We start from the raw sequence: 18,580 nt of genomic DNA on the forward strand, positions 1-18,580 counted from the left end.
TTGTGGTCCAAGTAGCAGGCACTCACACTGGATGTACAGAGACTTGACAAGCAATTAGCAATGAATATTTAAATGTCTTCATTACCCTTGCATGAGAAATGCAGATGGCATTTAGGGAGATGGCAACCAGAGGGCACTACTGTGAATTCTGTTTCTGTCATTTGGTCACCTGACTACTGGAAGACTTTCTCTGGGCCCCATGCCATTCCTATACTTCTACTGTCTGGCTAAAAATAAAAGAGGCATTCCAAATGTAGAACAGGTTGCTTCTGTGAAATTTCAGTGCACATTTTGTGATCTGGGAAGGTTGTCTCTAAGTATCCCAGCATATCTCCTTCAGGCACACACAACCCAAACGCCAAGTCTATAGGGGTTTATAGGAATCAGAATTCCTTCAAAAACCCTGCTGTTCATTTCCTTTAATCAGCTTGGTATAATGTGATGAACATGCAAAGGTGAGTAAATCAATATCCCATCCCTCCCAGAAGCAAATGTATTGTATATGGCCTAGAGAAAGGAATATCTTTGAATAATTATAATTTCAAAATTCAGCTCTCACTTCAGATTTCTTTATTTAAGGAGAAAACAACACTGGAAAGTCTGACTCAGCAATTGGCAGTTAAACAGAATGAAGAAGGAAAATTTAGCCATGCAATGATGGATTTCAATATGAGTGGAGATTCCGATGGTTTGTAAAAATTATTTGTATCTGTTCAAATAAAGTACAAAAGTATGTATTTATGTCAATAATAACCATTTAAAAATAGGCAAGACAGTCACATCATACCTGAGCATTACAACAAGAGCTCACATATACTGAGCAGTCCCATGTGCTGAGCACTCCACTTTCTCACTTAATAAATCTCTCAATCCCAGACACAAACTGTAAGTACTATTGCAGGTGAAGAGACTGACCCTCAGAGTTTGGAACCAATTTTTTCAAGGTTAAAGAGCTCCAAGTGTAGGTGGCATGACTTGGATTCAAGGTGGCATGATTCTAAAGCAAATCCCTTTAATCACCATCTACCCTGTCTCTCACTTGCCTGTTCCTCACACCTTAAAGTTTTCAGAAACTCCTGTCTACCTGCTCGCTTTTCAATTCCAGTCTGTCAAACCATGACCAGAATACATCATCCACAGGACCTTCTTGAATAGCTTCTTGCATTTTGGAACCCTTGTCTCCTGTCTTCTCTCCCACACAAATCCCCTGCCTTCTCTCTCTAACGTGTCTAGAGCTCCAGCTGCACAACATTTTAATAGCATAGAAAAGAGAGAAACAGATGAAAGTGCTGTTATGTGGTGCTTCTCTATAACCAGGAACCTCTCTTTAGTGTTAGTCAGTGCATTTTAAGGTGGCATAGCCTCAACTTCACTACTATTACAGAGGAAGTCCCTTGCTTATGAAAAAGGCTGCACCCAGCCAAAGCAGTGAGAAGCATACTGTAACATAGAGAGGGTCCTTGACAATCCTGTAATGTATGCAGTGTGATCAAAATACATGGTGAATATTAAGTTTTTCTAGAAATATATTACATAAAGGACACATTGCCAGTAATCCCCCTCAAGATTCTCTCCTGGCTTTCAGGGCACTTACACCATTGTTCTTATCACTTTCTGAAGCAGTTTTAGAAGTCTTCTTTTGAGTGTCTTTATGACGGGTGATCAGGAAAATGGTGAATACTGCTGCAGGCTCATTAAAACATTGCTCCGTGTCCTCATCCACCTTATTCAATGGATCTGGCACTGTGTGACTTCTGGGTCTCCTACAAAGTACAAATGACCACAAGAGGTAAACATTTTTAATCAGCGCAGTACATTGAGGCAGATACAAGCGCACAATTGAAGCATTCATAAAAGAAGACTTGCTTTCATGGCAAGAATGATGGGATAAGCGTGTTCAAAGTGAAGGGGAATATCTTGAGGGAGATTAATGGCAATGTATCTTTTGGTGTAATACTTTCCTTTAAATCTAGATATTCACCGTATGTTTTGATCACCCCTCATACATAGCTGTCTAGTCTGTGCCTCAGGACAATTCTACTTCAATTGTCAAGGTCTGTACCAGCCAAGAACTTGCCATGCTTGAACATTTACCCTCATAATTCTGTCAAAACTAAACTTTATTCAGTTGGATAGCCAAGAAATATCTGTTTTCTTTCATCTAATGTACCTGAACATTTCATTCTATTTGCTATTTCATCAGCTAGGATAAACCTGTCTTAGTAAATGCAAAATGCTTTTTTTAGATTTGATGAAGTCACACGCTTCTTTTATTGCTCATGTTGCTGTAAGGTGTAGGAGCAAGAAAAAGCAGATGTGCAAATGATCATTTGCTAGTTACAGAGCCATTTTAGAAGGATGTTACCATATATTACCACTCATTTTTGTCAATAAAAAGACAATTACTGGTAGTAACACATTTCATAAATTTTAAGCTGTATTAGCATAATAAAATATGCCCAATGGTAATCAGCATCAAAACATCGAAGTTTTCTTGATGTTATTTGTTAAATTCAGTCATGCTTGTAGGCAAAATATTTTCCACTCCTCCAATGGGTATGTTAAGAATGAGAAATAATGAGACACTACCAACAGACGTGCTATTTTTTATTTGCTGCTATAGAGGGCTTCAAGTCTGGGTAATTTTGGTTGATTATGTGCCTTTAAGAAAAGAAAGAATATGAATGCAGAAAAGCAAAGCAATGCTTGTATTGATAATACAAGTTCTAGAAATCTCCACAATATTTTAAATTTTACTCCATATTTTATAATGGAAACTTAGTGTCAAAGTACCATGGTTTCTTCCAGTTCTCCTTATTGTCATTGCCTAAACTCAAGTACCTCGGAAGCTTTCTACTCTACCAAGGCCATGAGGCTCTCAGAGGAGTGCAGCTTTTACAGATTTCAATGTGATTCATGAGATAACTTTTATTTTTTTTATTCTGATTATTCTAACTATCAGTGGGTCTCTGGAAAGCTTTAGATGCTAAGAGAAAATTCAGGGGAATATGTTATATTTTTCACCTCATCCATGTGACTGTAGACTTCCTAAGAAACTATGGTGATATTATATTTAGTTTGCTCTTTCCTCTACAATTTTCAAATATCTTTTTGGGGGCAGACTATCATTGTTACATTAGCATATTCCATGCATATATTAGCATGTAATTTCAAAGAAAACCCAAGTACATTAGAGGAAAATCTCTATATTGTATTTTGACCTCAAAATTCTATCCAGCCTGTTTTTATTTGTGTAACCTAAAGGAGATAAAAAGGTAAGCGTACTTTAAGTTCTGATACTCTTTAAGTAGCAAAGACTTATCCTCACCTTTAACAATCCATCTGCCACACAGATTACTGTTTCACAGTTTTGTCAGCCTCTTATCATTTTTAATATTTCTACAGCACCGGAATGCTTATTGATCTAGTCTATTGTCTTTCCAAGTTACATCAAAAATCATATATTCCAGCTTCTTGTGAGCTCTTAAATGTAAATAGTGAATCAGTCTGTAGCCTGTTGAAAGAAAGGGAAGATAAATTAGAAATGGATTCAAAATACAAGTACAACATTTGCCACCACAAGGCTTATCATAAAAACTTCATAAACAAGCATCTGTCTTAAGAACTGGAAGTACCATGATCAGAAGTGCGTTTTTGTTTTTAGATATTTTAATAGACCAAAAAAGAGAGTTGCCAGAAGTTTTAACACTGACATGAATGATGTTCCTGTTTTTAGGAAGTGCTGGAGTTTCCGAGTCAAGAATTTATAGGGAATCCAGGGGGCGTGGTAGCAATGAACCCCACATAAAACGTCCAATGAATGCTTTCATGGTGTGGGCTAAAGATGAACGGAGGAAAATCCTTCAAGCCTTTCCTGACATGCACAACTCCAACATCAGCAAGATACTGGGTAAGAAAACACAGAGAATTAAGTGATATATGGACAAATGTACAGTTACTTTTTTGCAGTTGTGGAAAAATACTAGATTTGAAAACCAGGCACCTCATGTCATCTGCTTCTTTAAAAAACAAGCACCATCCTTGAGGATTCTGATGATGATGAAATAGTCTGTGTTCATCAAGAAATGGGCCCATTTTTTTTTTTCCAGTACCCAAGACCTCACGCTTGTGAGGCAGGCGCAGCACCACTGAGCTACATCCCTGGCCATGCCTAATTTTTGTAGCTAATTTAAGTCCATGTCTCCATGCTAATTATTGTCGTATTTTCTCTTCGTTAAAAATCTAGAAATATTTTAACTATACCTGTAAAAGAAAGTACTTTCAGCTGAGCCACTGGAGACTGGTATTGGTCATTTTCTTCCTTTTCTTTTGTGAACTATAGACAGGTTATTGTTCATCTTAAGGCTCCTTCCTCTTTCATCGTCCTTTATAACACAGGGAGAAGACATTTGACTTTGAATTTTGTTTAGAGTTCAATGTGTTGCGGGAGTCTGAGGTGGAGATGATATTTAAGTGTTATAATTGAGAGTCAGTTTAGAGTCTCAGAACATAGTAAGAACTAGTACTCATTCTGTAACTTATATTTTTAGTACCCATAGGTACTAAAGTTACTTTTAGTCATACTTTGTAACTTTAATTTTCTATATTATTAAAAAGAGACTTTTCCTGTCATTGCAGCTTTCAGCTTATCAAAAAACAAAGCACACAGAAAGGATAGGTGGGAAGAAAGAGTTCATATTGAAAAAAAAAAACTATTATAGACCAATTTAAGCCCCAAGGAAAAACCAAACAAAGGAACATTTCTTTTACTCCTGGGCCATTTTGTTGACATCATCGCCACTGTCCTAGTCATCACCTTTGTCACCTTTTTCACCTTCAGACAGCCTGGTGGCTAGGTAGTGAACCACAGAGGCATATTTTGATTATTCATTCTCTGACATTAAAAAACAAAACAATAAAAATAGAATTAAAACCTCTCCTCAGTAGATTTTGGCTCTATCAAATAAACAAAATGTGTCTAAATTATTAAGGTTGTATTAAAATCCATAACATATTTGGAATTACGCATAGTTTATGAAGATAGCATCCCTTTTGATCCTTTGCATTAAGAAACTACTCATGGAAAAGTAGTTACTAAACATATTCCCATGATTTTGTGATCATGTTTTCTGAACAGAGGTAAGTGATGCCACCCAACCCACAGTGTGCATTTGTAATGTGTGTGATCAAACAAAGCCATTAGCCATCTAAACCTGTGTCTCAACATTTTCATCTGAAGTAATTTTGAGAATTGGTAGATGAACATTATATCAAAAGACATGAACATATAAAGTCTTAGGTATGCATAGAAAACGTGAACATCTATATTTAAAAATATATATCTATAGAAAACCAAAAACTGGAACTAAATAGAAACACATATTTTTGGCATATCCACCAATCTCTGATCCATTTTTTCCTTGTTATGATATATATTCTTTCTTCCACATAAAACTCACTCTTTTTGGAATGCAGCACACCTTTTTCATTTGAAAAAACTCTAGAAAAGTGTGAAATATTTTGTGTAAGCATATTTCATGTTTTATCAATTACTCTGAAATTAGAAATCTAAAATTGTCAAAATAAAACAAGCTAAATACTAACACTTTTTTTAAACTGTCTTCATATCACTGAATTCATGTGTTTGGATATTAAAAAAGCAATAATCATGAGTGAAAACTTTATCTTGAGAGAAATATCAGTTTTGATGATGTGAAATGATACTTTAAAAATATTCCAAAATTGTGGAAAAGACATGACTAAGACAATTCCTTTCTGATCTAAAGGAGCAAATAGCATGACTATATGATTATATCAGCACAGTGTGCATGAAAGAGGGCTGCCTGATTTCAGTCTTCCGGATAACATTGTATTAATTAAAGATAGAGCATTTACATTTGGTCAAAAATTAAACTCTAAAGTATTTTGGGCCTCAATATTTAGTCATAGTTTTAAATAAATAAGTGATCTTCAAATATCCACAAGATCATTCTGAATGGCCTATTTCATATAAAAGTACAAAGAAAGCTTGATGTTTTCCTCTTTACTGATTGTTTTGGATAACAGCCTCCGACAGCATGCTGCTAATTCATTCTGCTTAAAACAGGCGCTTGAGCTGGGTTGACATTTTACGTAGTCTCTGGGGATCCTAGTTGACATTTTAAAGGGCTTCTAAGCATTTTATAATACCCTAAAATCTGGTTTTAATAAGCCATTCTGCTGAAATTGTTAACATAAGGAATCACCTTTTACTGTTTGGCGCTGGATCAGGGAATGGGGGACATCTTTTTCTGATTAGATATACAGTAGTTGGAGTAAAATGTGCAAATTCATTACATACCCCATGGAGATGACAATGTAGCTCGGCTCAGACACTCCACTTTGAGTGTACTGCCACTTTCAGAAAGGAAAAGAACAATTTCGAGGACCTTTTTTCCCCCCTTATTTTGAGCATCAAATATTTTTAATTGAAATTTACTGTTTTGTCATCAAGAAGAATACCCAGTTGTTTTTTCCTGCTTTCATTATGAAAGACTAGCCTTTTGAGAACAGTAGGGCACGTACTTCCTGTATATGAGTCCAGGTTAAGCAGACAGCCACATCCAAATCAAATGGACAATTTTTTTTTGTGATACCTAAAATGTATTCCCAACATTCTCATCTAGTGTGTTTCAGGGATTTACATCAAAGCTGTTTTCAATAGCTATTTTAGCCACAAAGCCATTAAAATCTAATCAATTCAGAGTAATTATTAAAACAGGAAAATGAGATTTGCCATCAAAATTAAGCACTGTTCAATATGGTCATAAAATGGTATATTGGGTATTTTGCCCCAGTTAGTTCTTAGGTATCTTAATTCTCAATTTTAAAAATATTATAATTAATATATGGCCTTATTTTAAAATATATTCTAGGATTTAGTGATACTCCCAGAGACACTATATACCAATAGTTAAAATATTCTGTAACCTCAGTTCATGCCAGATTTTGAACCCCACTTGCCTGAGAATTTACATCTCGTCTGTTATGCCATTTCTTTTTTTTTTCTAGTAGAGATTTTTTTTTCATTAAGTTTATTGATACATTTTAGGTATACAAAACAGTTACATTCATCATTGGGATCTTGTACCTTTACATGATCTCTCTTGGTTCTTATTTTTTCACCATTCCCCTGCCCTCCCTTCAACTCCTCCACCCCTCCCTATTTACAAAGAGTTTGTTTCCATTTTTTCCTTTTCTCATATTTTTTCTTTTCCCTTCTTTCCTTTTCCCTACCTCTCCCACTTCCCCTGCCCCTTTAGACATTTTCTTCCTATTTCACATTATCAGTTATACAGTTTGATCCTTATTTACACTTTTAGTTTTCACACCAGAGAAACTATTTGGTATTTACACGTGTGCCCTATTTATTTCACTTAAGGGTATAGCCTCAATGTGCATCCATTTAGCTATAAATGTCTCTAGTTTCTCATTCTTTATGGCTAAGTAGTATTCCATTTTATTAAACCCCACACCTTCTTTATCCAGTCAATAGTTGATGGGCAACTGGGCTGCTTCCAAGCTTTAGCTATTACAAACTGTGCTGCTATGAACAAGGGTGCACATATTTCACTGTGGTATGATTCTTTCAATTCTTTTGGGAAGATAACCAGGGGAACAGCTGGGTCAAATGGGACCTCTGATCCTAGTTCTTTGAGGTATCTCCACACTTATTTCCACAGTGGTTGCATCAGTCTGCACTCCCACCAACAGTGAAGAAGGGTTCCCTTCTCCCAACAGCCCCGCCAGCATTTGTTATTGGTTGATTTCTTGATAGCAGCCATTCTTTCTGGGGTGAGGTGAAATCTCAGTGTTGTTTTCATCTCCATCTCTTGATTGATGAGTGATATTGCACATTGTTCCATATTTTTATTTGCTGCTTTTACTTCTTCGAGAAATGTCTGTTCATTTCATATGCCCATTTTTGAATAGGGTCTTTATATTTGGGGGGTATGATTATTTTGAGTTATTTATATATTCTGAGTGGTAGACCTTTGTCTGAGGAACAGCTAGTAAAAATTTTTTCCAGGGCTGGGGATTTAGCTCAGTGGTTTCGCCACTTGCTGCGCAAGCCCAAGAACCTGAGTTCAATCCCCGGTACCAAAAAAAAAATTTTTTTTCCCACATTGCAGGCTGTCTCTTAGCTCTGTTGGTGGTTTCTCCTGTGGTGCAGAAGCTTTTTAATAGGATGAGATCCCAGTTGTTGATTCTTTGTGCTAGTTCCCGTTCTACTGAGGTTTTGTTCATAAAGTCTTTTCCTATGCCAGTGTCTTCAAGAGTTCTACCTAACTTATCTGCCAGCTAGCTTAGTGTTTCTGTTTTAATATTTAGATCTTGAATCCACTTTGATTTTAGTTTAGTGCATAGTGAAAGATAGGGGTCTAGCTTTAATCTTTGGCAGGTTGAAATCCAGTTTTTCCAATACCATTTGTTAAAGAGGCTATCTTTCCTCCAGTTATTATGCCATTTATGTATTCATCCCTTTACTTTGCATTTTTGTCAGGCCAGCTTTAAGTTCATAGTCCCACCAACAGGCTTTGACCACTTTGTTCTTCCTCCATAGGATGCTCTTGCCTTTCTGGTCTTTATAGAAGTCATTTCCTCTTATGCTCTCTTATTTTCCTGTACTGTACACATTGATAATTAATAAAATTTGTGCCAGGCATGGCAACACACACCTATAATCCCAGCACTCTGAGAGACTGAGGCAGAAGGGCTGAAAGTTCAGCCTAGGGAACTTAATGACTTAGCAAGACTTTGTCTCAAAATAAAAAATAAAAAAGGGCTGTAATTGTAGCTCAATACATAATCCCTGTGTTCAACCCCCAGGACTGCAAATATAACAACAATAGAAAAAATATTAGTGATGATAATAAAATTTGTATCAAGATGCATAACATTTTTTGTCATTAAATATAAAGTCCAGACAGACAGGAAACATAACTCTCTTGTTCATCACTGCATATTCAGCAATTAATATAGCAGTGTGCACATAATAGAAAATATGAAAATAATTCTCATGTCCTAAGATTCTTAGGTTACTTCAAGGCATAACCATTTCCCTTCCCTAGAGAAACACAATCATTTAGAGCTTATAGAACAGATACACTTAGGGAAGAATCTTTTGTAATTCCTATTCTAATTGGGCATACTGATTTCTTTGTTCAATTTTACCACAAAGATAGCTAGTGAGTTTTAGGTCAACTATCCATATCTATATCTCAATGTATTCCTGTTGCCAGTAAGTTATTTCTGATCAGCTCAGTTTTCCACTCTCTGATCTAAGGCTCACAAAGCTAATGTACATACACATACTGGGGAGAAGCTCCATGAAAAGAATTTATTTTGTTCAATAGTATTATACCTTACCTGAGAACAATATAATATTATCAGGTAGCTCTGCAGAATAATGTTGGGAAAATAAGGACCTTGAGATTGTATTCACAAATGATACAGCCTGACCAATTGACTTGATTTTGGACACTGCTTTTGAAAAGAAGTTTGAGAGAGGAATAGAAAAAGAAACTATTTTATTTGAACTATAACCTGAGCTTCTGTTATAAAAGGAATAAAATTATGTTAGTTGACTAGATTGGGGGAAAAAGATCTATGTTTATAAATCTCTGTAACTCCTACATGGATATCCCCACCTACGTAACATCTGTTCCAATAGAAAACAATTCTAAGCAAAGAAATAATGCCCCTTTCACTGCATGCTTTAATAAATAGAATAGTCCATGTCAAAGAATTCTTTACATTTGTAGGGAAGAACTGTTCAATAGTGATCTACTTCCATTTGCAGTATGGAGTTGTGGCTGAATAATAAACCACTTCTAAAGCTTCTGAGACCTTAGATGATTTTGGAAGGCAGGTGAAGAAAGCAGTATCAGTACATATTTCATAGGTGTATTACTCCATTTTTCATTACTATAATGAAATACTTGAGGCTACATAAATCTATAAGAAAAAGGCTTATTATTTGGGCTCAGAATCTCACACTTAGGTCAAGGAGCTATGCCTGGTGATGTTCATCTTGCTGGCAGAGTCTGAAGCACTTAGGGCATCACGTGACAAGGGCCTGGGAGGTCCTATGTGCTTATCTTCTTTGTTCTCTTCCTCTTTTTTCTTATAAAGCTACCAGTATGCAACCTAGCAGGAGAGCTCCATTGGTGATTTTATCCAACCCTAACCACTTCTCAAAGGCCCCACCTTTAAGCACCATGGTGGGGTTGGTTCCACCCTACTAATTCCTCACAGTGAGGATACACCCCAACCTGAGTTTTGGAGAGGACAAATCATGTTCAAACCATAGCTGCAAAGACCTCGTAGTTCCGGTTTTTCAGTCTTACACATGGGTCAGATTGAGTTGATTATGTGCACATAAATATATTTCTTCTGCTATAAGAGTTTTAAATCTGTCTTTAATAAGTGAACATTATTAGCACTACTTCTGTTACTTCTGTACGGAGCCACACTTATTTCAGTCGCATCTACAATGAGAGCATGAATTATTTTTAGTTTAGTTTAAAACTGAATTTTCTCAATCCTAATTGAATCTACACCAAAACTATTAGTGAAAAGATGGAGAAACAATTTGGTTTATCATTACTATTACATACTGTATCATGAGAAGTGACTTTTATTTTATTGAAAATGGGTTAAGATCAAAATATTAATACATACTGTTATATTTCTGATATCTGCTGGATCATATATAGTAGGTGGAAATATGTGTATAAGAGCATACATTGTAGAGCACTTTAAATTCTATCAAGCTTGGTTTTAAGTCCCACATCTGCAACTTAACAATCATGTGGTCTTGGGTAAGTTGTTTCCTTTATTTGAACCTCAGTTTTCTCATCTATGAAAACAGAATGCTATCAAGCAGGACTGTGATGAAAAGTAGAAATGAGATGACATATGTGAACTTCTTGCCACAGTGTCTGCCCATAGAAGTTGCCCAGTCCATACCTGGTAATAATATAATTCTAATTAAATTTTTAATGAAATGAGTTCTTAACTGTAATCACACTTAAACATTTTGAGTAGAGTGATGATATTTGGTATATTTGATATAGGAACTTCTGCAGTAAAGTGCCCCACATTAAAAAACTCAATAACTATATTCTCTGGTTCAAAATATGTTGAATTATTTTATATAATGTTCAGTCCGCAGCTGAATTACAGGATGATCTAACATAAAAATTTAAAAATATATATCCATGAATGTTTAAGCTCATAACGCACAATTTTGGTTAAATTGTTCGTTCAAGCCTGACAAATAATACATTGTCCAGTGCTCCTATTTGGGGGTACACAGGTTCTTGGTTTTGGGGTACATAGTGCCACCTCTGTTCTTGTGAGATTTTGCCTTCCGAGTCAAAGCTCACTAGTCACAAACATGTTTTACGTATTTCTGGGTGTTGGCCAACATCCCCTGAGATGCTCTTGTTCTCTGTCATGTCTCGTTTTAGGACGCTCAGCAGCTGTGCAAATTGGAACCCTAACCTTGTTTTCTCCACAGGATCTCGCTGGAAAGCTATGACAAACCTAGAGAAACAGCCATATTACGAGGAGCAAGCCCGTCTCAGCAAGCAGCACCTGGAAAAGTACCCTGACTACAAGTACAAGCCCAGGCCGAAGCGCACCTGCCTCGTGGACGGCAAAAAGCTGCGCATCGGCGAATACAAGGCAATCATGCGGAACAGGCGGCAGGAAATGCGGCAGTACTTCAACGTTGGGTATGAGCCCTCAGTCGTTTATTTCATGGGGGGAACTTGCCAGTGTGCACAGTGGGATATGAAACACTGTATCTGCCTAGAGGCAAAGCAGCATTTTGAAAAAGAACCTGAAACCAGTGTATTTTCAGACTGGGCTGTCTCCCACATCGTCCTGAAAACTAAGCCCAAATGAGACCACTGTGACTTGCCACGTCTACTCTGAGCTTTAACAGGTAGTTTGAAAATAAAATATCTTCACGTAAATAAGTTTGAAGGCTGCTGTGAGAAGCTCAGAAGTATTCTTGGTTCTCTTTGGTTCTCTTCCTCACGGGTTTCATTGCTTCCATGGTTTCACCAGGATAAACGTTACGACGTGCAATTTAGATGACACAAATACAACGTAAAGGTGATTGGGAAAGAGGGAAACACTGAAACACTTGCTGCTGAGCATCAAGGGACCACTGAGCTATCAAGGCACATGGGTGACCTTGCGTGACACTGTGGATCACACAGATAGGGCTTAGAATAATAAATATGTCCTGAATATGGCCAGCGGCTAACTCAGGATAAAACTTCTCAGTTTTGACCTGTTCCCTCCATTTCCCTAGAAGAATCTCTGTGCTGTCTCCAAGAGTCTATGACTCCTGTCCAGGGACATGACTCTTCTCTCGCCTGAATAGCAAATTAAATAGCAAATTTAGGGCTGACCAAAGAAAGCGTGAATGATCATCATCTCGTAATCCTCTCCTGCCACGATCAGCTACACATTCTACACAGCCCGATTCAAAAGTGAGGGCAGGCTCCCTCATTTAAACGTTACTACTAATTTCCAAATTAGGACAGCAGGACTAAGTATGGGACCAGAGTACAGTTGCACAGGTTGTATACTCCCGAGCCGGCCCGGCCTCCCTCTGGGGGGGCGCTGAAAGTGTGTCAGGGAGCAGGTGGACAGAGTGCTGTTGTTCATTCTGGGACCTTGTGAACGAACAGTAAAGCTATTTTGATAGCTCCAATACTTTAGGCTTTTTCCATTATAACTGAATTATATTTAGGCAAATTTATAGAAAAATACTCTCATTACATGCTATCCTAAAGGCAAAGTGAACTTGGAGTTAAGGACTTGGGTTCTTTAGCTTACTTAGTCTTTGTGTGCCTCAATTTATTTCATAGAGCAGTGATGGAACAGGTTATTTGAAGAGCCCAGTGGGCAATTCAGGTAAATGCCTTGTACTCCAAAAAGCACTATACAAAAGCAAGGGATTAGACTCAAAGCAGGATACAGTTTTTAAAACATTAGGCAGTTGGGTGAAACTTGGTACCTTAGGATTGGATACCACCGAGCACGTTAATTATTTACCAATACCAGTGTCTAACTTACACGGACTCATGACCTCTCTTTGGGAATTCCTCCCTGACAGGCAACAAGCACAGATCCCCATGGCCACCGCCGGCGTTGTGTACCCCGGAGCCATCGCCATGGCTGGGATGCCCTCGCCGCACCTGCCCTCCGAGCACTCGAGCGTGTCCAGCAGCCCAGAACCCGGGATGCCTGTCATTCAGAGCACTTACGGCGTCAAAGGAGAGGAGCCACACATTAAAGAAGAGATCCAGGCGGAGGACATCAATGGAGAAATCTATGATGAGTACGATGAGGAGGAGGATGATCCAGACGTAGATTATGGGAGTGACAGTGAAAACCATATCACAGGACAAGCCAACTGATAAGGGTCAAAGATTGTCGTGACCTTAGGACTTAAAGAAGCCCTAGCTGGTTCATCCTTACCAGTGGCCAAGCACATTAACTTTCTCATACACTGACTGTTACTTTAACTGTTAGTCTTAAATAGTTGGGACATCAGCTGACTAATAGACCTCAGCCTCAAAAGGCTTGAAAAGGAAAACAAAATATAACAAGCAAACAACAATATCAACAACAAGAGATTGAAATAAGCTATGGGTAAAATAATGCCAGTAATTCAGCTGCTACATCCAAGCACTGAAGTCTTACCCGTCAACTTTTTTTTTTTAAATAAACTTTATGGCTGTTTGTTCTACAATGTTCTAGAAATTCTCACTCAGGTACACAGTGCCAACAAGTGGCTTGTGAATGTGTTTTGTTGTTTTGTGCTACAATTTTTAAAAAGAAATAAGTTTTGTTTTGTTTTGGGGGGTTTCTGGGTTTTTGTCTTTTACTTTTTCTTTCCTTTCCCTTTTTTTTTGTTTTTGTTTTTGTAATGCACCTGACAGAAAAAGAAAGATGAATTTCTCTTTACTTCTCTCCACCTTCTCCATCTCTTTACTTTAAAGATGGAAGTCTGTGCATGGGGCAAAGAGGGAAAAAGAGCCTGTTTTTAACTTCCTTGCTATCCATCACAAAATACACAACTATTTTCTTTAGAGAATTTTCTGTATCTGTTGCACACCACACTACATCTTTGAGCAAGTGCCAAATTTGTACTGAAGTGTTGACCAAGTTCATGTTTTTTCCCCTTCCTTTCTCCTGTTCCTTCTTAAGTTAGGGCAGTGTTATATCTTAGACAATCCCTTGAAAAACCTGATATACCAGCAGCTGGTGAGATTTGACTTTTTTTTTTAAACGGAAACTGTAGGTGCTGTTCTCAGGTGAAAAGAGAGAGAGACATAAGAAATTTAGAGAAAAAAATATTTTCTGATCTTGGATTTTTGTGTGTATGTATGTGTGTGAATATGGTACTAATAGAAATAAAGTTGGACCATTGTGAGTTAAACCCACATCTGGGGATGAAATCCCACATCCTCCTAAGTGACTGGTCTAGAAGTAATCTTGACCTTGACTTTGCACTTCAAATGACAACCAAGTATAGGGCTCAGAAAGTCTATTTTTCAGTTTCTAATATGCTTATTGGATGGATCAGGTGGCCCTGTGTAATAGAGGTGTGCATGTATAACATGGAAGCTACTAGCAAACTGCTCCCAGATGTCCCTTTTCCCTGGACAGTTGGTTCTACTAACTTTTGCTACTTAAGTCATTTTGGTTTTTCCTGTTGATACTTCGAGCAAAACAATCATTATTTTCACTGACTATATTTGGCCATTTCCCAGAAATACAGAATTAGCTTATTTCTCAACATTCCATCCTTTCCTGACCAGGAAAAGGAACTGATGACAACTTTGTATTTCTCATCTCTCCATGAAATGAGGTGAAGGCCCTTTGCATTTCAGAAGTGTGGGCCATGTGCATTTCATGCCATAAAAATCAGGATTTGGTTCAAAGTCACTGCGGCCCAACAAGGTGGAGCCTGGCTGAACGTAGCGACCCTTGCCACTACTTTCCTTTGCTGTGAGGTGAATCTGCCTAAGTCTAACTCTTGGTGCCAGCAGAGCATGCGCATAGAGCAACAGCTGATGGTGATGGGATTCCTTTTTAGATTTTGCCAACCAGATGCCAAGGCAATGGTAGGACCTGTACAAATAAATTCTAAATCCTTTCAAGCCAATTGCCATTGTTTGTGTTGACACATCCAGCGGTAAATGCTCCAGCCAGTCGCTTGGATGTGCCATGGGGTTCATTCACTCCAGTCGTCATTTTCCTATCTCACCCCCCAAACACCTCCCTAAAGTTTGATTTTCACTTTTAAATAAGGAAAATAAATATTTTTTATTTTTCTCTCTCTCAAAAGACTTGCTCTCGGGTTTTGCTTGGAGGAGCTGATCATATCCTGCATGTCAGAGATTTTGTTTTGTTTGTTTTTCCGTTTTTGATGACTGTATTTTCATTTGAACTGCCTCTTTTTGCTAGTGTTGTAATAATGATGATAAAATAATAATAGTGATAATAATAATAATGGTCAGCTGTTCCCAGATTAGTAAGTTATGTATAATTTATTTTATTTCGCCCTTTCTACTTTATTCTGCTCTGATTTGGAAGGCAGCCAGTAAGATATTTAAAACTAATTGTTATCACCAACTCATATAGATATATATATATAATATACATATATATACACACACACATATATATTTACCAGTATATGTGTGTATATATGTATATGTACATACGGACTCGTGTTCACTCATACAATTTTACTTCTCCTTTCATAAATTTTCTCCTTCTAAAAATTTTGGCCCCAACAATGTCAGTTCTGGTGTTTCATACAAAGGAATGAATTAATAGGAGGGTCGTGTTCAATCTTAATTATCTTATACTCTCATCACTCATTTTAGTTATTTAATTGCCACAGTCATCTAGAGCCAATTTTTTGTTTTTGTTTGTTTTGTTTTTAAGCACTCTGAATAAGGAAAAAATAGACACTTGTTTTTATATCGTTATTATGTACAATGTGAAAACAGATTTTTAAAAAATTTGTTGTCTTTGTTAACAAATTTCTTCTGACTTATGTGGGTTCACCTCTCACGTTTGCTGGATACTTTACACCATGTTATAAAGATGCTTTGTTTTCATTTCATGACTCTGGGCTACAAGAATACTTTGTTTTAGCTCCAGGTAGATGCCACTGAGGGCATTCATGGCCAAAACAAATCCTAAATACCAGTGAATTGACAAAATGTTGCGTTTGATTTACATTTTTCTTATTTGAAGGATAAAATGAAATTCTTTTTTTTTTTTTTTTTTTTTTTTTTTTTGGTACCAGAGATGGAACTCGGGTCCAAAATGAAATTCTTAATAGAGACCTTTACCTGCTGGAACCCAGAATTTATTTAGTTAAGTTGATGTCCAAGTCTAAACTGTACATGGACTGAAATGAAAAGCAAGTCCATAGCGCTGCACTGAACACTCTTGTTAAGACATTTAATTCACTGGATGTCAGAATCTCTTTCCCCTGATTTTACCCAAAAGACAAGAAAAACAAAAATAATATTAATGTTTAAAATGCTTCAAGGTCACTTGATAAAAGGTGCTGTGAATAGCAACTTGCTGTGTTAACACAGTGCCTTTTTTGGCATTTGACTGGTTTATGATTTTTGTAAAGGATCTTAAAACTTTTTATTCTTTTTCTGTGCCCCATAATGACCAAAATAGATAAGGTGGAAGAAATGAGAGTAAAATCAAACTGAAACCGCCTCCCTTTCTCCTCACTGCTTGCCTACCTACCTGTTTATATTATATCCTCTCTCTCTCCCACTCTTTCTCTGAGGAATAATCTTGCCAGAATTCTGGTTTTTAGATTTGATGTGATCTGTCCCTCGAAATTAGTCATGCCCTTGTATGAATCTAAAAGAACATCACTGGAGAAAATAGTCAAAGTTGCTCATTGGTAAACTAATAACCATTTGGCTAGTTATTACAACTGGACAAAATAAAAGCTATTCTTCAGCATACTTATAGCTAAATTACCCAAGTCAAGTTTGAAGTTTATTTGGCATCTACAGTTAAGAATTACTCATGTCATCAGATCCTTCCTGAAGTACATAGTCATTGTTGAAACCAAATCTTCCTATAAGGAACAAATATGTAAAATGTTCTTTGATGAAACTGTCTCCTAGATTTGTATTCTGGAGTAGAATTTTACTTTAATTCATTTAAAGAAAATTATCTTTATTTCATGGTCCCATTTCAGATATTTTCTTAATCCAGAAGCTGTTACTATTCTCAGAAGAAACTTCTTATATCACACTTAAAACATCAAAAATAAATATACTTTCATTCATTCTTAAGAGTAAATTATTGAATTGTAATAAACAACTGTATATTTACAAACAGGTTTATAAAATATTTCTCTATCAAGTTAATAGTAAAATAAAACTTACGGGGTCTGCAAGGAAAATTATGAAGCCCACTGAAAGTGGTTCAGATATCTTTGTCGTGTAGGGCATAGGTGTTTGTTTTGCCAGGCTTATACAGTATTTAATTTTAAAATTTCCTATAACTATCGATTTACCAGGTGGAAGATGATTTGTTGAGTTTCCTACTGATCAATTTCTGTCCTCCCCAGTGTTTCTGTCACTGGTTCACTAAAACAGTATTTATATAGCTCCACTGGCTCTAAAGCTCTCAGTCTTTCTGATGTTTTGGATTTTACAAGTAAAAATTAAAAAAAAAAAAAAACAGAAAAGAGACAATCAAATGCCTGGAGCTTAAAACAAAGTATGTGCAACCTACCATCTCACTTGAAATTTAATAAAATAAATAATTATGTAAATATAACATAGAGTTATAGATTTATATTTTGTTCATAACACATAGTGTAATATAAGTTGTATATTTTCATGTTTTTGGTTTTATGTTATCATTCATGCCACAATAAAAATAGGAGTTTATGTACTCTTAAAAAAATAAGATGTGGGTTGCCACCAACCTGTTTTTTTGTTTTTTGTTTTTGTTTTTGCATTCTTTTTTCAGTATTATTGCCATGCAAGGCACCAATAAAAACAGCAAATGTGTTCTTTATCTATTTTACTGTGTTTCTTTTCACAATTCTTATTCTGAAACTATAGTCACTTTTATTATGAAAAGAAAAAAGTATGAAAAATAATTCACTCTTGTTTTTGATATCTATAGTTCCTCACACGGAAGTTGACTTAGGACAGGGGAACTAAGGGTTTAATCTTCAGTGCAGACATTCCCAGAAGGTCAGTCGGAATTCATGACAATGCCTCTGAGACGGCGACCCGGCTTCACTCTAGTGCCAAAAAGTACATGTCCCTGTCCTGTGTAATAGGGCCTAATACATGTGGAAACCCTAAGCCTGAAGTGCCGATGGTGTTTTCCTGGAAGGATACCGTCTCTGGGTATAGAATATGAATTCTACCCTTTAGAATTATGGTTCCTCTTTTGTTCATATGGCAACACTTCACAGTTTTAGATTATAAATAAATAATTT

The 18,580-nt window shown here is 36.7% G+C and overlaps 1 protein-coding gene across 47 annotated transcripts in view; it reads left to right on the plus strand.

The window, feature by feature from the left end:
• The window catches only part of Sox5 (SRY-box transcription factor 5), a 973,116-nt gene extending 954,969 nt beyond the window's left edge, over window positions 1–18,147 (plus strand). For all 47 annotated transcript variants that reach the window (XM_087213447.1, XM_087213465.1, XM_087213460.1 and 44 more), the window contains 4 exons: window positions 580–688; window positions 3,737–3,910; window positions 11,564–11,780; window positions 13,178–18,147. In XM_087213447.1, the coding sequence (XP_087069573.1) occupies window positions 580–688; window positions 3,737–3,910; window positions 11,564–11,780; window positions 13,178–13,481 (804 nt within the window). In that variant the 3' untranslated portion in view covers window positions 13,482–18,147. The remainder of the gene's footprint in view (window positions 1–579; window positions 689–3,736; window positions 3,911–11,563; window positions 11,781–13,177) is intronic.
• Window positions 18,148–18,580: the final 433 nt, after the last annotated feature.

This window comes from Heterocephalus glaber, unplaced genomic scaffold (assembly GCF_053883595.1).
Source record: "Heterocephalus glaber isolate CG9 unplaced genomic scaffold, H.glaber_assembly_v1.0 deba00001444, whole genome shotgun sequence".
Taxonomy (NCBI): Eukaryota; Metazoa; Chordata; class Mammalia; order Rodentia; family Bathyergidae; genus Heterocephalus; species Heterocephalus glaber.